General features: G+C 42.0%; 3 protein-coding genes across 3 annotated transcripts in view; all 3 read right to left on the bottom strand.

Annotated features, from left to right (window-relative positions):
- Positions 1–17323, bottom strand: part of pnpla6 (patatin-like phospholipase domain containing 6) — a 28629-nt gene extending 11306 nt beyond the window's left edge. Inside the window, exons 1-24 of the mRNA XM_070915098.1 lie at positions 17225–17323; positions 12558–12646; positions 10068–10121; positions 9007–9094; positions 8818–8900; positions 8569–8660; positions 8323–8463; positions 7822–7981; positions 7354–7434; positions 6796–6924; positions 6617–6697; positions 6212–6347; positions 5888–5962; positions 4992–5092; positions 4326–4493; positions 3079–3156; positions 2701–2906; positions 2333–2464; positions 2026–2149; positions 1559–1672; positions 1408–1483; positions 1160–1309; positions 415–478; positions 33–201 (exon numbers count right to left, since the gene is read on the bottom strand). Of these exons, the coding sequence (XP_070771199.1) occupies positions 33–201; positions 415–478; positions 1160–1309; positions 1408–1483; positions 1559–1672; positions 2026–2149; positions 2333–2464; positions 2701–2906; positions 3079–3156; positions 4326–4493; positions 4992–5092; positions 5888–5962; positions 6212–6347; positions 6617–6697; positions 6796–6924; positions 7354–7434; positions 7822–7981; positions 8323–8463; positions 8569–8660; positions 8818–8900; positions 9007–9094; positions 10068–10121; positions 12558–12605 (2550 nt within the window). The 5' untranslated portion in view covers positions 12606–12646; positions 17225–17323. The remainder of the gene's footprint in view (positions 1–32; positions 202–414; positions 479–1159; positions 1310–1407; positions 1484–1558; positions 1673–2025; positions 2150–2332; positions 2465–2700; positions 2907–3078; positions 3157–4325; positions 4494–4991; positions 5093–5887; positions 5963–6211; positions 6348–6616; positions 6698–6795; positions 6925–7353; positions 7435–7821; positions 7982–8322; positions 8464–8568; positions 8661–8817; positions 8901–9006; positions 9095–10067; positions 10122–12557; positions 12647–17224) is intronic.
- Positions 17324–17917: 594 nt separating this feature from the next.
- On the bottom strand, positions 17918–21010 carry LOC139297765 (ATP synthase subunit d, mitochondrial-like). The gene is made up of 6 exons (XM_070920561.1): positions 20977–21010; positions 19833–19963; positions 18867–18963; positions 18448–18519; positions 18219–18281; positions 17918–18101 (listed from the first exon to the last, which is right to left on the bottom strand). The coding sequence occupies exons 2-6, from the start codon at positions 19952–19954 to the stop codon at positions 17970–17972; spliced, it is 486 nt and encodes a 161-aa protein (XP_070776662.1). The 5' UTR covers positions 19955–19963; positions 20977–21010; the 3' UTR covers positions 17918–17969.
- A 2222-nt stretch (positions 21011–23232) lies between these two features.
- Positions 23233–24652, bottom strand: LOC139300192 (homeobox protein MSH-C-like). The gene is made up of 2 exons (XM_070923208.1): positions 24228–24652; positions 23233–23641 (listed from the first exon to the last, which is right to left on the bottom strand). The coding sequence occupies exons 1-2, from the start codon at positions 24650–24652 to the stop codon at positions 23233–23235; spliced, it is 834 nt and encodes a 277-aa protein (XP_070779309.1).
- Between the last annotated feature and the right edge of the window lie 2294 nt (positions 24653–26946).

Here is a 26946-nt window from a genome sequence, read left to right as displayed (position 1 = left end):
ACCCCCCTCTCCTATCCTAGACACACACATACCTCTCCCAGGGCAGGTTCCTGGTCCCCCAGGCCCACAATGAGGATGCAGTCAGCCTGGCGGATGCAGCGCTGGGTCCACGGGGTCATGCTGTTGTCAGTCTGGTACAGGACAATCCGATTGATGTCCTCCTGCTGGGCCAGCCAGCCGGAGAGACGGTACTCGTGGATACTGATGGATACAGGAGAAAAGCCGGGATGAGGATATGGAATAGTGTTTCAATTCACCAAAACAGACACCGCATAGAAAGAAGACTATGATGACAGGAAGAATGAATTGGGAGATATTGTGAATGGAAATGAAACCTAAATGGGAAAAAAGAGCTTTTGTGATGATGCTTGATAAGACTAAGAGCTGAGATGTTTTTCTGATTGTCAGACTGACCTGTCCAAAGCAGACGCACCCAGTCGCTCTCTGATTATGTCACTGGTTAATAGCAGAGTGGGCCCTGCAAGCGTCAAACAGATGTATGAATACTAGAAACAGTAAAGAATGTAAGGTTTCCACATGTGTATTCCAATCTGTTTTACTTTAACATACTAACAACATCATTTTCTGCTTCTAGGGATCTCTCAATAAAAACAAAACAAATGACAGCGTTTGGTGACGTTGTGAAGTAATGTGGGATCATGGGAGTTGTTGTCTTCAGCATCATTGCCGTCATTGCAGTCAGCTCCTCCCGGTTAGGATTCCTCAGGAGGTTTTTAACTGGGAGCCCAATCATCCGCAGATACAAATGGACCAGGTCATTAAAACCGGTAAAAACACTAAATAAAAGCAGTTTCACATTAAAAATCAGTGTTTCTCCGACACTGTCCAGCAGACACAGGACGTCCAAGAGGGGACCAAATGAAATGGACCATTATCTTGATCAAAATGATGGATTTCTCTTGGTTTGATAATTGTTGGAAATATTAGGGATACTGAAAGTACACAACTCAGATATAACATAGGTCTAGTCGTTTTTAGATATTTGAATGCAGAAAAGTTACATATCATACTTTTAACTTAGTACCATGTGATGCAGTAACGTATACTTCTGGTGTAACCAGGAGCTAAAGAGAAATTCAGCAATCACAGATACAATAAAGGGTTGTTGTGGACAAATAAAAATGATTTGTGGGCCTACCAATGGCACTGAGGGCATGGCTGAGCTCCAGGTTGAACGCGTTGATTGGCACCTCATCACATATAGGCAGGACAGCCACAGTGGAGAGGTTGCTGGCAGGGTTAGTGACATCAGCACTGGTTGTCATACTGGGCAGGCTCAGGGCTGAACCTGGAAGACAGGATCACAGTGTGTAAGATGAGTACACTGTACGTTAAATGCATCAGGCTGGACTAGCAAAGGCAAAATGTTCCTTATCATCACCTTACCTGAGAACGGCCCGCGACCCTGCTGCAGATTCCCCAGAATCTTCTGGCCTAACAAGTGGATCAACCTCGTCACCACCTGAACAGACACCAAGCATCAGTACCATTTCAGCTGTACACACAAACACAACCAGATGAGGACGAAGTCACTGACCTGGGGATATCGTCTCTTGATGTTGTTGAGTGTTCCCTCTGGCAGTTTGACCAGCTCCGTGTCTCTCACAGCGTGGACGGTGGTGGCTCTTGGCTGTCTGGTCAAGGCCTCCACCTAAAGGTATAAGGTTGAACCATGAGATGAGACACCAGGAGATGTTTCTGAACTACAAAACATTATTCTGGCAGAAAGGTAGTAATAATGATAAATAACTGATCAATATTTCAAGCAAGATGATTGGACTTGTCATTTCAGTATACAATAAATGTCTGTTCCAACTACTAATCTAGTAGAGGAAAGACATATTATCAAAATTGTCCTGTTGTGGTAAAATCCACTCATACTGCATTACAAGCAATAACAGGCCTTTTTAACTTCAGCTCCATATTTCAATTTGATAGGTGAGATTTCTTTTACACACAGGTAGAATGAGACTGCGACTGAGGGGAAAAGAGCCTTGTTCTCACCACTCCGATGAGGTCTCCTCTGCCGTATTCCCCGACTAGTTCTTTCTTGCCATTTGTCTTGCGGATGACTGAACGCAGGCGTCCATTCAGAACAATGTAGGTGCAGTCTGACTGGTCATCCTGTCTGTAGATATGAGGAGAAGAAACACATGTATTACAGTATCCATCACAAATACACATGGACAAATGTAAATGGAAACACTGAGTAAATGAGATGTTAAAACAGGGCAATCACCAAGCACAGTTTGCACAAAGAAGCAAAATATTTGTCAACATGTTTATCCAAGAAAAAGCTGAGGCAGAATACCTGTAGAGGGCTCTGCCAGCCTCCACAGCCATCCAGTCAATAGCAAAGTCCATCTGCCTGACAAAAGCGGACATGCGGATGGCCACCGTGTGAGCCGCACTCAGCACCACACTGGGCTGCTCCCTCATGATCCTGCAGGGGGCAGCATACAGCTTGAGCAATACTGGCTGGAAAGAGCTTCAATTTGAAATTCAAACTTCAAAGAAATTGGATGAATGTATAATTGTAGGACATATAATGGGACATTGTTGCTTTATTAATGAGAGCACACTTATAACATTAGACTCAGCTGTATGCCTGCTGAACTGTAAAACAAACTTTTAGACCCGTCATTCTTGTTTGTCCACATCAAAAGGCAATGGACTCACTCGTAGAAATCCGACTTTGAGATCTTGAGGTAAGTACAGTCTCGGACGGCCTTGATGGTGAAGATGAGGGGCTCTCCAGTGAGCACAGCAAGCTGGCCCACCATCTCCCCTGGGTGGGTCACAAACAAGCAGACGGCCTCCTGCTTGTTAATCATCCGCTGGTAGACATGCAGACAACCGGACAGGACAAAGTGCAGACTCACGTCCTAAAAGAGTGAAAAGTAGAAGAGATGACAGAGAGGATAAAAACAACTTTGTTTTATTATCCGACACATTCAAATTTTTCTTGCAGTGATTAATTTACTATATTTGTTCACTACAGCTAAATGGAGACAGATCAGTTCATTATACGTTTTCAGTATGTCTTGGGTTAAGTACCTGGTCTCCCTGTCTGGCTAAGACGGCTCCAGCTTTAGCATGGTGCAGAGTCACTCTCCCATTTAACAAGGATGGGTCCTGCATTTAAGAAGAAAGACAGAAAAAGAGTCAAAAAGTCAAGTCAAGCAGTGATAAAAGAGTGAGTCAAAGGGGAGGAACAATGTGGATGAAATGTCTTCATTCTACTTTGTTCACCGTTGGATGAAAATCAGGCTGCAACATTTATTTCATTTATCATACTTACATATAACTCTAGTTACACCAACACGATGTTTTGAAATAGTAGGTGTAGCAATGCCTACAGAGGGGGTTTACCCCATATTGCATCAAACGCATGTACACAACTTCCTACCGCATTTAGTCTCAATTTGAGCTACACAGACGTAGCACAGAGGCGTCGAATGTTTCATTTCATTATCAACTCTGGATTTTCCATATCATCATGCAATATGTTAGTTACTAGTATCCTGTTCAGCTGAATTCTTTCTGGATTTTGAAGTGTTTTTGTGAGCTTATTTAGCATGCATGTTCTGTTACCACCACAGCTCATGTCTCAGCATTTGCAGCCCTCCCTTTCCTCATTTATAGACTGGGACAGCTCCTCTAGAGTGGGCACGCTGACTGACCCCCTTTCGACATCATAATCTGTCAGCAGATGCTCCAGGGTGATTTGCAACAATGTGCTCATTCATGCAAAAAAAAAAGAATAATGTAATGAGCCTATTATTGTTTCTTAATTTGGTCCTACAGTAAACAGCATGATTGGGAGAGCACTGCACTAACACTATGTTTAGATCCTGCTTTACTTGCAGTAGGTTGACTGCTTGTTTGACAGCTGAAAAATAAACAAAAAAAACAATGTGATCACATGGAAACACGTTTGATAACACCATTTGACATATTATAGAAAACATCTCGTACTATGGTCAGAGCCAACAAGATTAGTGATTTGGGCTGACATCGTTCTTGTTTTTAAAATGATCTTGCCGTCATTCTGTATTTTAATTCTTATTCTCTGGGCTTTGCTGCCACTGTGATGAATGTGTTCTGTTCTTTATACACAGATGTCATTTATCACAAATACAAAAGAAACATTTTTCTTGATGAATTCTATTAAGCACTTGTATTTGACTTTTACGGTCCCTATGGGTTTGATTACAATGCACTTATAGTTCTTCTCTTCTCAACAGTGTCTGTGGCATACTACATAGGTACCATGTGACACCACTGCATGGAATTAAACAAACCTCAATCCTCATGAGTTTGAGGATCTCTTTCTGAGCTTCCTCAAACAGAGCAGTGCTGGATCGACTGGATACAGGTGTAAAAATATTGTCCACTCCCGACTCTTCCTCTGGATACAGATAAATTCCTGAGGGAACCTCATCTACTGTCACCCTCCTCTCCCGCTGGTCCTGTGATACAGACTGTGACAGTACACATACAAGGCAATGTTTGATGAAAATAGGAGATCTGCCTCTATACAAAAAACAAGAATTATCTATGAATTATCAATGAAGACCTTATCTTACAATCTGATGAGTGTCAGATAATATTGTATACGTAGCTGTGTTTTTGACATACTGAACAACAAACACCATATTTACATGTTCAAAACTGATATAATGTATTGGAACAGTAGAAATATGTAAATACCGCACACAACATAACAGTATTGCAGATATTGTAGATAATAATTTTCTAGAAACAAATCATTGTTAGTTATCAAGAAAAAAAAAAATTTCAGTAGCCTTAGAGAGACACTTTATATACTGGATTGTTATTATTCAGGCCCTTAGTCTTTCTTCTCAAACACCACTGTAGCTGCTGGTGCAATTACCCAATTTTATGTCATGAGATCAGTTAAGTCAACCTTATCTCATTTGTGTCTCAGGAGTCTGCAGTGTACTGACCCGAGTGAAAGTGGGAGGAGTGTTTCCGTCCTCTGCAGAGACAGAGATCCGTCCCCTTTCATATGCCATGTCAAAGTCTGATCTCAGACTTTTCTGCATACCTGCACAGACAAAATGTAGATAGTGATCTTCAGTCCTTAATCAACATTCAGCTTTTGCTAGGTGAAAAACATACATGGGTGATTATTATGTTTGAACAGAACAAATAAATCGCTTGATAGCCCAAACAGGATGTTTTTTAAAAAATGGTCATCAATCTATAATCTACAGCGGTCTTCATAAACCAGAAAAAAACAAACATGTTGGATACACAAGTTTCCATCTAAAAACAACTATACTGTAAGGATGAGTCCAAAAAAGACAAAAAACATTCTTCTTTAAGCTAGGAGGGCAATTATCCTATGAGCCTGTTTGAGAGCAACAATCAGATGATTTGTATGATTGTGTTTTTTAGAGTATACACAAGAGTAGGAAAGCTAAGTGAGTGTAAGTGTGCAGTGAGACTGCAGTTTGCCCTTACTTCATTCCATCATGCTAGGCTTTCCAAGCAAGGCTTCACTGCTGGCTATCACATGTCAACATCTGCGTCGTCATAGCCTGTGTCAACATGCCATTACCTGCAGATGGTTAAGATGGCTTTGCTCACCTTTCTAAAAGCACTGTGTCTCATTCGAAAGAGAACAAATCCTGTCTCTTCAGGTAGCTACAGTGAGGTTAATAACTGTTCATACATGTCCAAAAGAAGGAAACTAAAAGGCTATGGCTTGAATAAAATGCCTTCAAGATTACTGGTGTGAACATGCCCAAAGACTAGGTTTATGTAGTGTATTATCAGAAGTTAACTAAAGAACATTAAAAAAAACATCATCTCTCTGAAAAGGAGAGACTTCCCTCACCAGCAATGTCCACAGGCATGGAGATGGTCCTGCTAAGAGTTGGCACAGTTGCTCCATCCTTCCCCTGTTCCCCTCCTATACACACAGTAAACCACAGATGCAGAATTTAACAAGCAACCGAACACAAACCTACCACTGGAGGAAAATGGAGAGTCAAGATATTTATATATTTGAGCTTTAATGGAAACCAGTAAATATATAATGAAGATCCATTTTGACTCTAGCAGTATTTCACGTTATGAGTTATTAATTTACATAACATTCTATCATCCTATTACAGTCTTTCTAGTTTCTATTACAGTCTTTCTAGTTTGTTCTTCCTACCTGTAGCTTCACCCTTAATGGCAGCTTCCCGGTGCTCCTCAGGCACTGTCAGGCTGCCAAAGCGCTTGCCATGGCGGATGGGACTGGAGCGAGTCGGGTGGGGAGACGGAGGTGGCAGACGCGAGGGCTGCATTTCCTATAGGACAAGTGCAAGTGGTATGTGGTGTGATGTACGTGTTCATTTGTGAGTGTGTGTGTGTGTGATGGGGGAGAGTGGAAAGAGAGACACAACATTAGCGTTTTGTGACTCAAATCATAATAAAAGCAGTATGTGTACTGAGCTAATGATGCTGAATTCCTGCTAAATGCCAAACCACATCACCCACAGATGTTTGCATGGGACTGTCTGGTGTACTGTGTGTGTGTGTGTGTGTGTGTGTGTGTGTGTGTGTGAGATAAACTCACATGGCTGAAGAGCTCATTGGTGAGCCCCAGATAGTTGTGCAGGGCAAGGACTGTTACTCTTTGGAGACGAACCATGATAATCTGAACAGATACAACAGGAAGTGAGTCATTTGACAGATCACATGCAAACTGACAGATAACTTTATCAAAACCACTTCAGTTTTACACACACAACTCACCTGTACTACGCGCACCAGGCTCTCAGGGTACTTCTCAAATATTGCGAGGAAGGCTTCTACAGGTAAACGCAGAACAGTGGAAACCTCTGCAGCCCGTGCCAACACCGTTTTGTAAGGCTTCTGGTGGCCCTGGATACAAAGATCCCACAGCATACTTCACAAAATGTTCACATTTTAAGAAGCTCTGATGTGGGAGGTTGCTTCTTTTAAACAATCCTTGTAGTAATGTTGTTTTTAGTCTCTAAAAAATGGAAATCTTTATATCTTTACACAGGATTTTCACTGAATTAGAATTTAGGATCAATGTATGTGAGTCATGTGTATGCCAGCGGAGATGGTTGGGTGAGTCAGCTGGTGAATGTGAATGATGTGAGGAGTAAGGAATTCACGGGTGGGGTCCAACACACTGACATCCAGGACTGCATCTCATTCAAGAATATGTGCATTATGTGTATGCGTGTAATGGGGAAGTCTGTGTGTATTGGTGTGACGCAGCACCCTTGCTTCACACAGATTTGTGTGTGTGTGTGTGTGTAGCAAGAAGTGGGTGTGACCTACTGTGATGACATCCAGGATGCTGAGGAGGCTGTGGACACTGTCTCCTGGGTAAACCTCCTTCACCACACTTTCTTTGCCATCCTGGAAGACAGGAATAAGACATTCATATCAGTGTGCACATCAAACAACTTGTGTTTGTATGTTTTTGTAAGAATTTGAGTAGCTACACTTTTACAGGTATCGCCTGGACTCAAACCTCTATCAGGACAAATATCCCATTTAAGACTTGTTAAATGCCATTGAGACTGGCTGTATGATATGCATTCGTTATTATGAGAGCAACCTTGCTAACAGCCATATTCGCCTAGTTGCCTAATGAGATTATCTGAGTCAAATGTTAATAGATGCTAATGCGTTGTTAAAGCCAGAACTCCCATGGTTAAGCCCCTTAGTGGATTTGCTCCCGTGTGCATTAGGTTTTTACTGCAAAACACATTAGACCATGCATGCACACACAAGCGTGCCTACCGTTCCAGTAAGGCACAATTCTAGTTTTCCATCCTGAACCACGTAGATGCTGCTGTCAGGCTGGCCCGGCCTGAAGACGTACTCCCCTTGTTGGAACTGCACGAACACCATGTGTTTACACAGCTCCAGGAACAGGGGCTTCTCAAAGTGACCCAGCACACTGCAGTGAGGGACAACAGGAGAGGTTAGGAGGTTTGTACGCACATGCAAACAGGTGCGCACAGGTGTGAACACTAATCTGTGATTATATATTCAAAAATGTGGGTCTTTTTTTTTTTAAGTTGTGTGGAAGCTATTAACTGAGCTTTATGAGCACAGGTTGCTGGGCAACCGCTTCACAACAGAACTACACATCTCAAAGGCATGTCTGTACGAGAAATGCTTCCCAGGAGTTCTTTATCAATCATGCAAATCCACTCTGTAACGTACGGACATGTTTGGGCCTTCAGAAGACTGGACATAGGTACATAATGACACAATCACACAGACAGATAAACCTACCGGACATTTTTGAGCATGTAGAGAACCTCAGAGGGGAGGTGGGAGTTGGCCACATCAAACTCGGTGAGGTCGGCCTCCAACACTGAGGGAGGGGGCTCCTTGGCCTGCAGGATGGGCACCTCCTTTTTAAAGCGCAGGATCCTACACAGCAGACAGAGAGATGGGATGAGATGAACCACTAACAGTGAACAGGTCATGACAGTAAGAGAAGCTTTATTGTTGGTGAGAGTGAGCTTCCTGGTGTACTTTTTGGCAATGTTGAGCATCTTCTGCTTCTTCTTTAGGCGTGGCCGAGAGGAAGAGGATGTACCCACCAGGGAAGAGGTAGACTGCGAGACCTGTTGGGAAACATATTGGTTTCAACAGTTTTCCCATGATACTGCTGTTGTAGTAGACTAAAGACGAAGGACATGTCAGCCAGCTCATGGTAACTATAACGCTGATTTGCATACTGACTGTTGAAGTACAAGCATTTTCTGTCAGCCACACACTCACTTTACGCATGATCTTTCGCCCGTAGAACATGACTTTGTCCCTTTTGCGAAAGCGGTACTTGGGTGCCTCCTGAGCTTCTAGGTCTGTGAAAGATAAAAATGTCAAATTACCACAGAAGTACATACAAGTTCTCATTTTTCATGACTATCATTACGTATTGGTGAGACAGGGATCTCAACGATTACTGACTTCGAAGCTGGATCCTCCGCAAGATGAAGAAGATGAGGATGGCGATGAGGACTATGGCGATGCCCGCACCAATCACCATCCCCACCATCTGAAGAGAAGAGAACAAAAGAGGAAGAGAGTTGATGTGTGGACAGGGTCAAAGGTTGCACAATGTAATGGCTGCAGCACGAAATTTATATTTACTTGCATGTTTGAGCTATCAAGCTCCTCTCCTGTGGAACCAGCTCCCAGTTTGGGTCCGGGAGGCAGACCCACTCTCTACTTTTTAGAGTAGGCTTGAAATATTGCTTTTTGATAACGCTTATAGTTAGGGCTGGCTCAGGCCTGCCTGGACCAATGCATGTTACTAACTTTATATCTTCCCCGGAGTTTCTTTGTGCTTTCTCATCTTGCAGGTTCCTGTGGATCGTGGTTCTGGTAAGCCTGGATGCTGCCGCCATGGGCCTGCTTGACTCTCATCGCTACAATTATTATTTTTAATTTATCATAGTTCTGTTACTATTAAAGTTGTTATTGTTATTAACAATCATATTTCAGTTATTATTACAGCTGTAACTACTATTATTTGTCATATTTACATTATTATTATAGTTGCTAAGGCTATTACTGGTGCTGCTATACACCTCTGTCTGTCTGTCTGTCTGTCTGTCTGTCTGTCTGTCTCTCTGTGTCTCTCTTTCTCTCTCTCTCTCTCTCTCTCTCTCTCAACCCAACTGGTCAAAGCAGATGACGTTTTTCCTTGCCACTGTCGCCATGGCGCTGTCTCATGGTGGGAACTGTTGTGTCTCTGTAATAACATTATAAAGAGTCGGTCTAGACCTGCTCTATTTGTAAAGTGTCATGAGATGACTTTTGTTGTGATTTGGCGCTATATAAATAAAATTGAATTGAATTGAAGGTTTGAATGTATTTCTGTATTATTCATCTACATGCTTGTGCTTTCTAAATATTACTGGGCTACATTTTATCTTCTTGGGGTGACCTGGGGTCTTCCAGGGGTGACCCAACAGCAACAGATTGAATGCAATGGGAAAAGGACAAAATATGTAAATTAAACTTACCATGCTCGTCTGTAGTTCCTCCTCCACAAATGTTTTGATGTTATCAAACCCGTCCTAATATGACAGAGAAATACAGAGAAATGACTAATCCAAACAAACAACCAAAACGTCTAAAGGCAGCATGCTAGTTGCTTAGCAGCATACCCGATGGCTGCTAACTCCTACAGTATATTGAGACTGAAACAGTGTGAGTCTGGGCCTGAAGGCTTTAGTTCCATTCAAGTGTAATGGAATGTGGGAATAAGGGATTTGCCCTGGAGACAGGAATGTCTGGCTATGAGGGGGTGAAGATGTAACATCTTATCTGACCTTCTCCACACTGGTGCCCTTTACATGTATCTTCCAACTATGTTTCCCAAACTTTTACTTCCACTTTTCACTCGATTAAAAGACGGTGAGCACCACTCCCTATGCATAGACTGAGGATTCCAGATGTGAAGCTGTTGGGTTCACAGGCTACAGACTGGCACACTGTGAGGGGCAAACCAGGGCTGGATGGTACAGTGCAGCTCAGGTGAGCTGCACTGTACCATCCGTACCATCTAAACTGCAGGGAGTGCACAGATCCTGTGGCCAATATAGGCTTGTATGTTTTGCTACAAAAGATTCAAAGAATGCAGATAACAATAAATTGAATGAATTCTTAATGTTGGTGGGGGCTCTCTTAAGAAGATGCTTAGACAAAAATCCTATCAGACAGTCTGGAGTCCACCGGGAAGGCAACAGTCTGCAGGTCACTCTACAAGAGAACCTGAGCTGAATATCATGCCCAGAACTCCCCTACTTTCTAACTTATTCCAGTTGCTGCGGCAGTCCAGTCTTGCTTTGAATAACCATAAAAAAACATGTGGTGGCTCTATAGGCTCTGTAGTACATAATAGGCTCACAACAAAATATAATGAAAATTGATAAAGCTGGACTAATGAAAAGATAAGAGGAAAGCATAGGAACAAGAAGGAAATGGCTTATTTCTAATCATGTGTGTTGTCTTCCAAAAGCAAGCAGCTAAACAGAAGAAGAATACTGATAGAAAGCAGAGTCGCTTTTCCTTTTGGCTTGATTAAGGAGATGTTTATCACTTAAGTTCACTGACATCAAACTAAGCACTTCTTTGCTCATCAAAACAAGACTGTCAGTGCAGGGAGTGGAAAGATCCTGTGGCCAAGATAAGGTTGTTGGTTTTATCCTGTGTTTGTGTGTGTGTGTGTTTGGCTAGTTAGCCATCAGAAACAGTTTTGTAAGAGCAAGAGTAATATGTTTTTAGTGTTCTGGCTGACAGCCAGTGAGACTACATGTCTGTTATCAGTGGTTATTGATTAGTGTGTGAGGAGCTAAGGGTTATTTGGCAGTAAATGGCCTAAGCTGTACAATGGGGATATCGACAGTGGGGCTGACAGATGGGTGAGTGCATAGGCAGCATGTGCACACAGAAATATCCTTTAGCTGGAGGCTTCAAGTAGGCACAATGTTTGGAAATCAAAGTGTAAGTGTGGAAAGTGTACACGTGTGTGCAATTTGTAGGGCGATGGCTCCAATAAATTGACATGCTGGAGTCCGACAAACTGAAAGTAAACTAAAAAACTAGCAGCATTCTCTACAGTTTGCACAATGCTATTAGGCTATGTGTCATAAACAGTGCTTTCACATGCTGCTATGCATATGAGGACATTGTTACGCGAGAAACTCTTTCCCAAGTTCTGTTACCCAAACCGAGCCTGACGGGTCTGAACAATGTATTGGGCTTTGGGTCGAGTTCAAGGCGTTTTGTTTTGTGTACAGCTTTGGGCTGAGGTCTGGGTTTGGTTAAATTAATTTCAAAGTAAGAGAAGCAATGTTCATCTAGGGAAAAAAGAGAAAGAGAGCATAGCCTGTGCACTGCATTAGACTGACAAGCTAACAGTCTGCAATAGAGAAAATAATGCAAAAAACTCAAAGGGAGGCTTAAAATCCCGGATGACCTGGAGAAGCCTGCTTCGTTGTGGGGATATTATGATTGTGGCTGTGTTTGAACTGTCATGTTCAGCTGGGAAAGAAGTTCTGAGTTTACCAGACACATCCATCTGACCAATGTTGGGGAAAGGTCATGTTGAGTTTGATGCTAGAAAGGCAGATGGTTTGCTATTATGAGCTGCTCTGGTGTCCTGTGCTACTGGTTGGAAGCAATGTGTGCAGTGTACTTGCCACTAAACATGTAACCTCAGAGTATTTTCTCATTAGCTAATATAAGACACCACAGCAGAGTTTAGTGCTGGTGTAGGACCGCTATGGCTGCTCAAATTAATTATTTTTTATTTGTGACAGTCTTTCTGTGTGTCTATAGCAGGCCTTTCTCTTTCCTTTTAAAAAGGATGAAATTTGCCAGTACAAACGCCCCCCTTACCAACCTCTGATGGCACCCTGTAAGCATTTATTCTACTTGTATACCTAGGTTTTATTGTTTTACTCCATGTATTTTATTATCATGCAAATAAATACAGTGAACAAACCAACCTTGGAGGCATCTCCCTGGACCTCTTGTTCCGAGGTACTCTGTCCCATTGTAACCCTGTTTCTTCATAAGGATGGTCCATCAACGGCCACTGGAAACAAAGACAGACATGCATACTCAGCAGGCCATTTTCATGGAAGACATTTTGACATGTCACAGTAGGAAAAGCACAAGTGTGAATACTATTATTAGTAACACCTGCTTTATGGCACTTCAAAATGTCTGAAAATAGTCTATCACAGGGGAAAACATGCCTATGGTCATTTGTGCACTAACACGTACAGAATTTAAAATGTTTTTCCTGACTTTTCAGCTGCATCCATGTAAAGATGCCACCTTACTTGTAGGAACATCATCAAACATCCACTCACAACTCAAGACCCAGTGTCTGGCTAGCTAAGCATTTATCGTGTACGACAGAATTACCTCAACACAGCCTTTACTCCTAGCAAGAAACTTTTTTATCATTACTATGGACAGGCATACACACACACACACACACACACACACACACACACACACACACAAAAGCACTACATTGCTCCAAACTACTGCAAAACCAGAGATAGATAGCAAATGCAGTTAAACTAGAGAGAGAATATGAAGCTGTTAGCACAGCCTTGCCTTGGGGCAGAGAGTTTAAAGTCCTTGTTTGTATTCTTAACTGTCTGGCTGCAACCATACTTAATCTCTCCTTAAAATTGCATTGACTGAGCACTAGAATCAGAGAAGGATCAAATGATTGCATCCTGCAGCAGCACACTGCCGAGGACACTGGGCCAGGCTTTGTCTCTGTCACACACACAAACACAGCAGGCTGTCTAGATAACAGATAAAAAGCTGTCCAGATGGTAACCCCTTCCCCTCTTTTTATCCATCCATCCCTCTCCATTCACATGCCTATGAGATCATCTTCTTACTGTCCCAATTAATTGGTACCACTTCTATTGGGGATTTAGAGAGAACATTTAAGGCAGCACAATGAAAAATGAAATGTTTTGCTATAGAGTTGCTTCTTTTTTTTAATTTGTGAGCAAGTCAGTTTGTTTGTGTTTATTCTATTACGTGCGGGTGATTCAAAGAGTGATGGAGAGGTTTTCACTGATGTCTTTACAAGGAAAGCTGTAGAGAACCCGAATATTTTGTTACTGAAAGTACATGCACTGCCTTAAGATAAATGAACTGCTGCTGCATTAATAGAATATATCCAAGTATTTCCTTTCCTGCAAGCACTCATATAAACACTTCTCCACTGCAAAGAAACAGATGCTTCTACATACTGTAATATTTTACCTACCAAGGTTGCTACTTTTCACCGTCAAATAACCATGTATATTTACTGGGAGTAGCCCAGTATAACCATAATCCTCAGATGCTCTACTGCACTGGAGCAAGTTCATCCAGGCCGGCTACATACCACCTCCCTGCCCACATCTGCCAGTACAGCCTGATTCAGCTGACACAGGCGTATGCGCTGTAGCTGGGACAACAAGCTTCATTCACTGTCTACAGACAAATAAACAGCTATGCTAGCTTTGCTCGCCGAGGTCCACCGATTTCCCACTCCTGCTCTGACAACTCCAGTGGAAAGTGAGGCTGGAGGGAAAACAAGCTGGCTAACAACAGAGACTCCATGTTTGCTCAACGCATACAAAGTAGGCTACAGGACTAGCATTAAGAAGCCTATAAACGAGCAAGCGTCTCATGGCTAATAGCCAAAACTTCAAGACCATTAGAGGAAAGACATTACCATAGCCATAGAATAGACTACAAATAGGCCTCTCCTTCTGTGTCCCAAGTATTCATCTAAAGGATGTTTGAATGTATGTTAATATTGATAGATGAAGAGAAAAAAATTATTGATTGCCATTTAGTCTGACAATACATTGTGATGCAACTGATTCAGAATTACTCTACTCAAGTCACTCTAACTGCTAATAAAAAAACCTAATGAAAACAAAACCCTCTGTTTATTTTTTTATCATAATCTGAGGATGCAACTAACGTTTAGTCGATTAATCTATTATTTGATCGCCAGAAATCAATAATAATCGACTGAATCAACTATTTTGATAATGGATAAATCGTTTCAGTCATTTTTAAAGAACAAATTATCTGGCTCCAGCTTCTTCAATAATCAGCAAATGAATCAATACTGACAATGATCATTAGTTGCAGCTCTACAACAAATGATTAATTGATTGGTCTATAAAGATAAAGAAAATAGAAAAAATGCCCATCACAAGTTCCAAGAGCAGAAGTTGATGTCTTCAAAAGCCTTGTTTTGTTTAAATCCCAAAGATATTCAATTTACGAAACAGAGACGAGATGCAAATCATCTCATTTGAGTAGGTGGAGCCAGAGAGCCTAGTTTTGCTTGAAAAATTACTTAAATTATTAAGCTGTTGATCGACTAATCATTTCAGATCTAATCTGAATTTTGGTTGTTAATAACAATGACTATGTTTGCCGCTGATATTGACTGCAGAACATATCTGCCAATGATACCAGCAATCTCCAAATATTGTCTAGCCTACGTATGAAGTAACAACACACAACAACACACCGTCTGGTGTATTTCCTGCTTAATCTATAACATCAGTGGCTGGGAGAGGGTCACTGAACTGCTGCACAGATGAAATTCAATCAGTGGAAGATGGGGAGGATGAAGATGGAGTGTCATGTTACATGAAGTAACCCTGTGAGTCACAAACAGACCACAGAACAGGATGCTGGTGTGAGAGACACACATACACGTTTCATGGCCATAATCTCTCAAATGAGTATCTTCAACATGAATGTTGACCATGCTATGTTCCACACCTATTTCTAACATTAAAAGGTGTGTCTATCAAAACTACCTTTAATCCTCCAATATTTATATTGCCATAAGAAGGTTTGAATTTTTAACAGAAATTGTGAATGAAAATTTAAATATAAGTTATCTCATAACGCTGCATGCAAATGAGAGAAAGACGTCAATTAACGGAAATTTGTGTTTGACATCTAGCTCGTGGATTTTGAGATGTGGCAGTTACTGTTGTCCCTGGTGCTATAAAACATGTCATACTCTGTCCCTTGTGCAGCAGCCTCTGTAACAAAACTTTTGTCATTCTGGATACGAAAGTTGACCAAAATTTGTTGCTACACATGACACTTTGCTTCAGATTGTCCCTCTTTGTCTCCACATGGCCCCGTGTGTTGTACAGTGCAAGAAAAGCACAGGCCTGCTGTCCCCTAGGGAAGAGACAGTAGCCAACCTCTCTTAGCAGTGCCTCCCTCAATGCAGGCCTACTCCCATTGTTCTCTATTAACAATGAAGCTAGTGTTGACTCCACTGTCCTGGGGCAGACCTGGGCCGACCACTAACACAAGCACGTCTGTTTTCACCTAACACAATACACACTCTCTGCCATGAGATTCACAATAACAATAACAAGCCTGTAGGGTTATGAGGCCTTATGGTGTGTTTGAACTTAACATTTAGATGATGTATTGTTGGAAAATGTCTGACACAATGCAAAAAAAACATTACAAAATGTTGTGACTCTGCACTACATCCACATTTTAATGATTTAACAGTGGATAACTACAGAGGAACATGTCTTTGGTTGAATGTGTTATTCTCAACACAAACTTAGACACAAGCTGCTTTGTCACCTTTGACCCTGAAAGTCAAGACACACTGTTTCACTTGACACTACACCTCTATACAAACATGTCTTAAAGTTCGTAAAATGGGAAGGAAATAAATACAACATAAGCCCTAATAGTAACGGCAGCAAAGTACTGACCAAGGTGAACAGAGGACGACATCAGCTCATATTTCTCTCCAGCCAAAATAGTTTTGCATAATTTGCACCCACAGAGGTGTTGCCTTACTGACCTCTCGTAAATCCCTTGGCAGGGTTGTTTAGTTGTGTTGTAAACACACCAAGCCGGCGGGGAACAGTTCAAAATAACACTAAGAAGCTGAGTTTTCTTTCAATAAACCTCAAGCTGGTACGAAATGTAGCTAGTTCACGCCAGTAGAGGGTGTTTTGACGCAGTGGTGTACCGTTAGCTAGCTAACAGTCACATGAAGCCTATAGGTGATTGTGGCCAAGTAGATATAGTTAGGCCTTATTGTTTATATTCGGACGAGTATAAAATGAGTGACTTCCACTTGGAGAGACATTTAGCGTTTAAGGTGACATTACTGTTAGTCTTCGGCTATATTCGTTGGGTTGCAAACAGCAGAATCAGACATCTTTCCACCATCCAGGGCAGAGGGCACCTGGCTGACTATCCCATCCATAACGTAATCTCCTGTGGCTAACGTTACCACAGGATAACGTTAGCTAGCTATCGATGCTACTGATAGCGGTTTACTGTGGCCATCATCGCGGATGTGGAAGAAAAACAACTCCATACCATCATCAACGTTGAAACGAAAATTGTTTCTGATGCTGTTATGTTTCCCATTTTTGATCTCCGCATGAGCAATCTGACTGAGCTCTACCGTTATTGACACACTTGAACGGGTAGCTGCTGTTTTCACCACTGGATAACAGTTACTCGCCAACGCTAACGGAAAACTCTCAGTAAATCACACGACTGTGAGCTCAAAACATATCACACTGAAATCATGTCATTAAATTATAGATAGGTTATAAAAGAAGGCATTTACCTGAGCTGATGGATTCCCGTCAATCGTCACTGACTGTCAAATAACATACAACGGAAATCAGTGTCCATGAAACCCCTCCTGTTTTACTTCCCCAGAGCTCTGGCCAATCAACAACTAAGACGCTCTAAAGATGAACCAATCAAAATGCAAAGCTGAGGCGAAGGGCCGATATCCCACCCACGTTTATGTAAATAAATAGTCAGTGTCCAATGATTATTGAAGGACAAAACCAGACGATCCATGATTGGATACAATTATTGACATGTTACGTTACCTATAAATGCAGATTAATTCGACTTCGACATGGGACACTGTTGATACGAGTAAGTAGTAGTAAGTATTTGACGGACAATTAACTGTATGCTAATATTCAATTTAAGCTTTATTATTGACTAGTGATTACGTCAATGTTTTTTATTTACCAGACCTCTGTGCGCCAATTCAATCAGGACTGAATGACTACGATTGATTTAATGCCCACAAAGGCACAGTAGCCTGGGTAACACATATCAATCACACAGTGGTAACTGATCTCAATCCAAGAGGGAAGTATGTTTTTCAAAGTAAAACTAAAGAAACATCGCCCCCTCATGGCCACAAGCTACTCTTACTGTATTCAGCCCATATTTCAAAACAATTCAGATACACATTTTAATTTTCAGATGTTTACCATCAAATGAAATCATCAAACGGTTCTTTTTAAAATACATAATCTTTATTGTGAGGTGAGTGTCCAGTAATAGGATTACAGTTCTGCAACAGGCTTGTGGGGCCAGTAGGGGTGTTTGACCTTGTCCAACTTGGTCTCAGGGAAGGTGTTGTTGAGGTCCTCGATGGTCATCTGGTCGAAGGGTATCATGTTCTTAAACTTATCCAACTGGGACCAAACACAAAAGAGAGACAGAGACAGACAAAAACACAGTAAGGTTATAAAGACAGATTTCCTGAAGTCATCCATGAGATGTTTTAGCAACTAATGCAACTACGGTCTCACCTCCTGCTCATACTGAACAATGCGGGCCTTAGATCCTTCAATGTAGGCTGATGCACTTTTGTTCTGATAGAGAAAAGTGAAATAATTATGTCTGACAATGCAACAATGACAACAGCAAATCATATCGCTGATAGACTTAATATGAATTCCAGTTGTGAAGTCCATCTCTCTTTGCTTTAGTACAATAAAGCTGAATTCAGGCAACACATGGATTTATTTGATCACTTACAGATTCAGCCTCCTGTGAATTGATGGCGCTCGTCTGTGTGTCAACAGGCTCAGGGATCTGCAGGGCTTTGAACTGCGTGTAGGAGGAAGATTTATGATTTACCACTGTAACCTAAACCAACTCTAAACAAACAAATTCAATTATGACATAGCAGCACAACCAACTAAATTGATTCTTGTTGTTGTAGTTTTCCTGCCACAGTTATTCACTAGCACTGTCACCCTCATAGCTGTTCAGACAAAAAGTAATTTCAAGAGATCCTACAAGTGAGCTAAGATTTGTTAGCTAGATTCTATGGCCTCTCCAATGCATTTATGCTCCACTGAATTCACCATTCATTTGGAAAGTTGCTATGTAGTGTCAGAATAGACTGCATAATGCTCATGACCCGTTAAATACGCCAGTCGAGTAAAGCTCACCTTCTTCTCAAACTCATCGACCATCCCGGCTTTGGCCACTGCGCTCCTGTAGTAACTCCAGTCAATGGCTGCAGGAGTCTCTGGCAGGGAGGTTAGTCTGGTATAAAGAAAGAAGATGGAGTTTAACATATGACATTGAAGGCACAGTGAGCAAACTAATAGGACATCAAAGAACCAAATCAGTACCAAAAGATAACAAGAGTGAGCAAATGTGTTCATGAGTTGATAAAAAATGTTAAAAGACAGACTAAGGGGAGCAACTTAACAGCCAGATAGTGTGTGCAAAACAAATACTGTAGAAAGATTATAGTTCTTCCAGGAGACCAATTAATAGTCCAATGCAGTTCACTGATAAAGAGGACCTGATAGGATGCATGAAAGAAACAAGAATAAAATGACAGGTGCACCTATTAACCAGTTATTCCTCTAACATGCCATAATGGGTATAGACACTTCTGTAGGTTGAGGGCTTGATCAATTTAACCAAACTGTTCTCTAAAAATTTCAAGCAAACTGCCGAGAATTAAATATTGACTTCAGCCTAAATGTGTAAATACAAAAGAACATCCACACACAAGCAGCTGCACACTGTAAATGTATAAATCCAGTGTGCAGATGGTCTTTTATGCATTCATATGCGACTGTCCTTCCAGCACCTTGCAAAGCTTCTCAGTCAGGTGAGCAGTGGATACTTAAGCTCTGTAGCCCTGACATGTGCCACATATCATTGCATGGAAGATAACTTCACAGCAGACTCCTTTGAAACTTCCCGCAGATTGATGCTGTTTTGCTCATCAGCAAGAAAACACAACCTCCACTTAGTAGCACCTATTTCAATTAATATTCAATCGCAATGTTTGTTGTGTTCCACACCGCATATTAGCCGAGAATGAAGCTCTGCACTACAAGACTGAAGTTGACTTTTGTTGACTCTCTACAGCCTGTTGTTGTTGGTGTAAAACTAACTTGGCAGTGATGGCATCACTGCGAGTCTTCAGTGTGTTGAACATGCCCCTCTGGTTGGGTGGAACCCGCTCAGCAAAGGCCACCCAGTCAATGGCCTTCAGGGCTGCACGACGGCCTGCCATCTTGACTGTCTGAAAGGTGGAAGGAAATCTTGTTTAGACCGGACAAATGCTCAACAGAAAACATCAAAACAATCCAGGCTACATGTGGCTGGAAAATAAAATGTGTGAGTATGTACATATGTTTTCAGGTTATATATACACTCAGTTTCCAGCTTATGAGGTAGCTAAAACTAATGGAGTCTGTACAACAGCACTGCAATAAAGCCGAGGGTCTGAGGACAGCGTGTGTTGTATGTTGTACAGATGGCAAAGTTGTGATGTGTAATAGTGGGCTTTGCAGATAAAATTGACTTGACGTGTGGCAGGTGTAATAATGGCAGTACCTTTGTATTTACACCATGTTATCAGTACTATGTTGTGATATACATGGACAGACATTTCCATGCTGCTGACAAAATGGTTGTACATCTATATAGAAAGAAATAAAGGAAGCTTAGTTTTAGCATAGACAGACAAAAACATGTTCACCTCCAATCTAATTCACACTGCCACAATGTCATTTCATAATGTAGTTACTCAATACTTTTACTGATTGACTCCAAGACCTCTGTCTCACGATGAGAAAATTAAGTTTGTGTTAAACCTCGCTGAAAAGTAGCGTTAACGCAGAAAGAAATTAAGACATTGATGCAACGCAGGCAATTTAAAGAAAGTGAAGTTACCAATAACGACCGCGCGACTGCAGGTACTAAAACCATGTTTTTTAATAAGTAAGGGAGAATATGAGAAGGTAAAAACACATTTCTGACAAGAGGCAATCAATGACACCGGGCCCTTGACATATTGTTCAATTCAAGACCCCTGCAAAACTAGCTAACGGTAGCTAGCTCTGCTAGCTTGCTAGGCAAGGTCAGAGACGTCTCTCTGTAACGCCACGGTTTTCACAAAACACCGCATGAACATCGCGTTTACTTTTGTATCTCGTGCACAATGATAAATGTTTGAGCTGCACAAATCATTATTTAAACATATTTTCATTAGATGTTGTCTCATTCAGTAAGGCGCCCCGCTTCTATACTCACCTCGCTGTATCAAGTGAAGTCAGTGACAGGACGGATGAGCGGAAGTGCTTTTTCTTCGTGAGGACAGCAGCAGCAGAGAGCCGCCACCGCCCCCTGCTGGACGGACAGAGGACATACAGCGACTCACACTGCCGTCGTTCGCTCGTCGTACAGAAGGTAACATCTGCAACTATATCATTTACTGTAGGCCTACATCTGCACAGAAGTGCGTTTATTTTATTTATTTATCCGTGATTTTATTTAGCACATAAAGGCGACACAGGGCCACTTTTTGTTGGCGAATAGGGTGTCGAGAACAAAAGAGCATAAAAATGAGAAATGTTGTTTTTTTCTCTCTTTTTATTTTATTTATTCTAAATATAACCTGTGTAAAACATTGGTTAATGTAGGCCTAGGTACGACAACAGTTGACCTACTGGTAGGCTACAAGTGACAGCCTAACTATACCAATGCGCCAAACAATTTAAGCAAAATAAAATGAATAAAATGCTCCACGTTTAACGTCAGCTGGGCCATTAAAAAACAGAATTCTTCTCAGTTGTATCGAGCTGATCGTTTGTGCTTATTTCGCAATGTTTCTGAAACTATGGGCATGATAACAACATGCGCAGGTGAATATCGGCCTGCAGCAACGACATACACCACAATTTTACCAGTGCACTAAAGCTGTCTTATTGGAAATACATTTTCACTGGACAGGAGGTAGGTGTGTATAGTCTATAGAAAGTGCCCGTTAAACACATTTGTGTATCTTCCTTTGGACAACACACATTTGCGTTGGTTTTCAACACGTCTGAAATGACAAGATATGATGGATTAAAATGTTAATATTAAAATATACAAATGCTTTGTTGAAAAGTAAAACAAGAAGACATAAAGTTGTGTTAAGATATCATAAATCCGTTTTATTTTAACAGTACAGGGGTTTACATGATATTTTCTCATTAAGCTCATATTGAAATCTCATTAAGCTCATATTTACTTCCAAAGTGTTTAATAAGTCAATTATAGTCTGCACGCTATTTTGAATTAAAGTTGCGAAAAGTAAACGGCACGATATTGGAAAAATTGCATAATTATTGGACCATTTTCAAATCAGATAATAGCAATAATGTAGGTCAGACGATGAGTTTTTTTGGCAGCAGTCGTTGAAGTTTGGCATGCTTACCGAGAAAACGTTAATAAACAAGTCTGAGTCTGTGCTACCTTTGATAAAGTCATATTTCTTGGAGGAACACTTTATATAAACCCACAGCAAACCTTCAGACTCCTGCTCCGCTCATCGGGCCTAAACTTCACTGTAAGTAATTCCTCATATAGAAAATATAAAACAGTGAAAAAGGTTGTAAAATGAGTCAGCCACTTTCGGGTCTTGTATAATGTTTATTTACTAAAATCAGTTTTTACAAGTAACTGAATATTTAGATAGAGTGATGTATGTACACAGTACAGATACAAAGATATTCAATAAATACCACTTCTCCTGCTGCTCTCCAAGCGAGGCTGCAGGGCTTCATCAACACTACACATTTTATTTACATTTACAGCAAAATCCCTCACAGAAAGTCTATCATCACTCCCATAAAGGCCACGTTGTGAGAGCAACAGAACATATCTAATACATGTGTTTTTCTAAAATATAACTTTTGCTCCATGTTTACAAAATATAGAAACCGTGACAGGAAGGAAGGACAAACATTCAAACAGCAACTAGAACTGCAGCTTCACCAGAAACAGTCGATGCTGAATGAGGAGAAATACTTCAAGTGAGACGCTGGTCTTAAGGCACTGACACCGTTTAAGTACTTTTCTGTTGCTTTTAAACATGTATTTCCTCCGCTTCAGTAGATCATTGCCTTCATGTCGGGACACACTCTAAAGTGTCCTTCTTCACAAACTGCTGCGGAGCACGGCGGATGGGCTGGAATGAGATATTTAAGGCGTGTCGTTTAAAAACCTGACATTTGCGTTTGGAGTATTGCCTCAGTAATTTCGGCCTGTGGATCCGCAATCCACAGAACTGGACGCTGTCTTAAAATGAGGAGAGCAAGTGGACTCACTCGGTCCAATTACGCACACAGTTATATATAAAAACGTGTCCCGTGTTTGAATTGTTTTCTATTGTGGAGGTTAGAACATTTCTCTAAACTCCAAATACAAAAACAAAAATGTTTTCCAAGATGTAGAAACCTGCATCATCCTCATTTATAAGTGTATTGCAACCGTGACAGAACCACACATACACACACAGTAACATTAAGACAAATAGTACATCCCATAGGTGACGGGTCCACTGAACAGTCCTGGGACCGGCAGACTGGGCCTCGGGAAGGCGTTTGACGGGCCCCATGTCGGAGACCCCATGTGCGCACCGAGGGGGAACGGCAGCGCGAAGGCGGGCAGGACGGGCTTGGAGGCCAGTTTAAACTTTTCCAGCTCGGCCTCCTGCAGTCTCTTGGCTTTGGCCCTCCTGTTCTGAAACCAGATTTTGACCTGCGTCTCCGTCAGGTTGAGAGAGTTGGAGAACTCGGCTCTCTCGGCGATGGAGAGGTACTGCTTCTGGCGAAACTTGCGCTCCAGCGCCAGCAGCTGGGAGGTAGTGAAGGGAGTGCGAGGTTTCCTGTTGTTTTTGTGTTTCCGTAAAGTACACGCAGTTGGACTTGAGCTCCCTGTTAGAGGCAAATGACACAGAAATATATCCGAGATTAGATTAAATGGAAGCTGAATTGCTGTCGTGGAGAAACTTGACCATCACAGCAGGTGAACACATGAGCCTCCAATATTAAATGCAAACACAGCAAGAAAACACACACCAATAAACAGGCTGCGCTGTATTTGTGTTGACAAATGAAGCGTCTCTGTCCACCTGCAAACCAACTGGTCACATTAATCGTAAGGTTTAATCCCCCTCATTATTTTTAATATTTGCTTGCATATATCACCTGCATCTACAGGTAAATAGTTAATATATTAAGAAATGTATATAAAAAATATAAGAATGCACAGTCTGGCAAATAACTACTGGAGCAGCCAGATATGTGCTTCACGTGTTATCTGCAAAGACAACAAAAGGCGAGGCAGAACTGTAGTCTGTAGAGGTAATATTAATATCACTATAACGCAGTGAGAGGGTTATCATTTTGTGCAACTCTGGCCTCATAACACTGTTCTGTGCAGTCTTGGTGATCGACAGTAGATGATGAATAAATGCAGTGTGTCCTTGTTTTAGAGTTAACAGCAGAGGGACGGACTTACGGGACGGAGTGGAAAAGGAGGTCGTCTGGAACCAAGTGCTCTGATCTTTGTCACAAAACTGCGGACTGTCCTCGCTGGAGCTGCTGGAAACACCCTGCGAGCTCTCCGCGGAAACCTTCCTCTCCGCGTAAAGAGTCCTTGGAGAGAACTGCGCGCCCTGTCCCGGCACGGGCTTCGGCAGGACCACAGCTAAGTCTGAGGGGGAATAAGAAGTCCGACAGGTGGTCTTCTTGGAAATCAACGACTCGACGCTAAACGGGAGGCTGCTCCGCTGGAGTTTGTATCCTTTCTCAGTGGTCATGTCTTTAGGCTGAAGTTCCTCGCCCTCCGTGTCCGTCTCCTCTTTTTGATGAAGCTGTTTGGCGTCTTGGGACGGCGACCCCTGCACAGGATTCATCATGACGCGAGGGGATGGGGCCATGCACCTCCGTGTGGCCCGTTCAGAGGAGTGGAGTCGCTGAGGTGTACCGTGTCCAATATGCGTCTCCGCGCTGACAGCGGTGCCCAGTAGCTTTTACGCGCTGTACGGGGTCGTCTATAAAAGGACAGGGGCTGTTCCCCCTCCCCGCTCGCACCAATCAGCTCGTCATGTTGGCCTCGTGACGTCTCCGACTGCGGTTTTGATTGGCCCGCTGCCTTCGAAGGGAACATCAAGAGGCCTTTGAAAGGAAGGAGAAGTTAATCATACAGACCCCGTGCGGCGCGGGGCCATTGATGGCCCTCACAAAGTAGCTTAGACCAATTTTAGCGCAATTAACCAGTGGGGAGGACTCTCTTGACCATTTACACCCATTAGCCGGCGCTGCAACGGCACTATTCACTGAGTGATCCCCCTACTGTAACGCTGGGCAGGAACTAAAGAGTCACATGTCCATATCAAAGCCACACTTTTATTATAGAAGAAGAAAACGCTCAAATATCTCAAACCCTCAGATTGAAATAGAGCCCACGGGAATGCATTTGTAAATAAACAAAGTAATCGACATAAAAAAAATGAGTAAAACAATGAAACTGAAAATCAAATGAAGTGAGAAAAGGTGCGCAGCCGGGAGAGAAATTGATTAGGTATGACTGTTGGTCACACAGCATTACAGCCATTTAAGGCCTGTCAGGAGCTCCTCTCGCTTCACAATGGCCTCAGTTGAGAAGCAACAGGCGTTTTCTTTCTCCAGGTCATACTATTTAATAAGCCAGACAAGTGGAGTTTTGCGAGGCGCCAGGCTCGGCAGGATCAAAAAGGAAGATACCTCGGGGAGAAAAAGGCAACGGTTAACTCCACTTAACCAATTGTCCTCCAGATATTTCATAGTCCACTGCATGGAGCTGGGAGGACGCAGGCGCTGCCAGTTAACTGTTTCACGTCTAGTCTGAAACCGACGTGGGTGGAAGTGAATCAATTGTTTTATTAAACGTTTACAGCAGCAATGCAGAATCATCATCATCAAAATCACAGCAGCAGGAGGAAAGTAGGTTTTGTTAAAAAGTAATTGAACTGGAGTTAATTGTAATTTATTGCGCATGATCTGCTGTCACTTTTCTGACAATTACAAGTGAATGAAAGTTAATGAAGTCAATTTTCAGATCAACACCGCCATATAAAAGGAGCCCGCATTCAAAATGAAAAGTATATTATCAGCAAAATGTACTGAAAGCATCAAAAGTAATAAGTATAAGTACTGACTAGCCCCATTCAGAGTGTCATGTTATCTTATTTATTACATTGTTGGATAATTATTACAGTTGCATGAACACGTTACCAGCATCTTACTGTGGTAGCTGGTAGAGGAGCAGCTAATTCTTGCTACTTTATGTACAATGGGACACCAACATCTATAATAAATTATATTTTAGACGCAGGTCAACTGGTGACTTAGATACGTGTAGTGGACTAAAAAGTACAATATCTGCTTGTGACGTGTAGTGAAGTAGAAGTATAAAGTTGCATAAAAATACTCAAGTGAAGTATAAGGGGTTCTTCTTCATCACATAAAATGTATTTTGCTTTGCAACAGGAGACGTAAACTCCTTTAAACTCCATGTCGTCTGTAATCTAAATTCTTCCCTTTCAACGCCTCCTGGACATCATAAGTCCGACCCAACACAGTCACCAACACTATCAAACAGACAGTTAGGACGTATTTTAGTGAGAAGATGGATTGATCAGTCTCGACTTCTCTTTCACTCCACCAAATTACTTTGTTAGTCCTCCTCATGCGTAATTGCCTAATTGGATCAGAACAGTGAATAATTAACCTATTAAACGTAGTCGGTTGTGCTTTGCAGCCCTGTCTCGTAGCATATGACCGTCGTGCAACAGAAACAACAGAAAACAAGATGGTTTGATTGACAAAATTCTTTATTGAGATCACTTATGGTCGGCCTCTTGAAAGCCCTCAGGTGCAGAGAACATTTTACTCCTCATCAGGTGAGAGGCACAACTTTGGTTGATGATTCAACTTGAGTGAATCCTGATGTTGAGTCTGCTCCTTCATTTTCTGCCTGACAAAGCCGGCCCTCTGTCTCCCCACACACCAGGGGCCCCTCGTCACCCAGCTGGTTTGGGTTTAAATCCCGATCCCTCTATCTCATGTCCATAGTGTCGTGCAAGAAGGGGGTGAGAGTCGGCCCCGCGGAGCACACGGACTCATACGGAGATTCATCCAATACAGGTACACACAGAGACAAATGTACACAAGAAGTACAGTTACCTCTCCT

The sequence above is a fragment of the Enoplosus armatus genome, chromosome 2 (genome assembly GCF_043641665.1).
Source record: "Enoplosus armatus isolate fEnoArm2 chromosome 2, fEnoArm2.hap1, whole genome shotgun sequence".
Classification (NCBI taxonomy): Eukaryota; Metazoa; Chordata; class Actinopteri; order Centrarchiformes; family Enoplosidae; genus Enoplosus; species Enoplosus armatus.
This window is presented reverse-complemented; position numbering and strand designations above follow the sequence as displayed.

Coding starts and splice junctions, on each gene's coding strand:
- LOC139297765 (XM_070920561.1), bottom strand. CDS start 19,954: ATGGCAGGCCGTCGTGCAGCCCTGAAGGCCATTGACTGGGTGGCCTTT. Junction 18,282..18,447: donor ATTCACAGGAGGCTGAATCT/GTAAGTGATCAA, acceptor TTTCTCTATCAG/AACAAAAGTGCATCAGCCTA. Junction 18,102..18,218: donor TTGTTCAGTATGAGCAGGAG/GTGAGACCGTAG, acceptor GTTTGGTCCCAG/TTGGATAAGTTTAAGAACAT.
- LOC139300192 (XM_070923208.1), bottom strand. CDS start 24,652: ATGGCCCCATCCCCTCGCGTCATGATGAATCCTGTGCAGGGGTCGCCG. Junction 23,642..24,227: donor TTTTCCACTCCGTCCCGTAA/GTCCGTCCCTCT, acceptor TCTAACAGGGAG/CTCAAGTCCAACTGCGTGTA.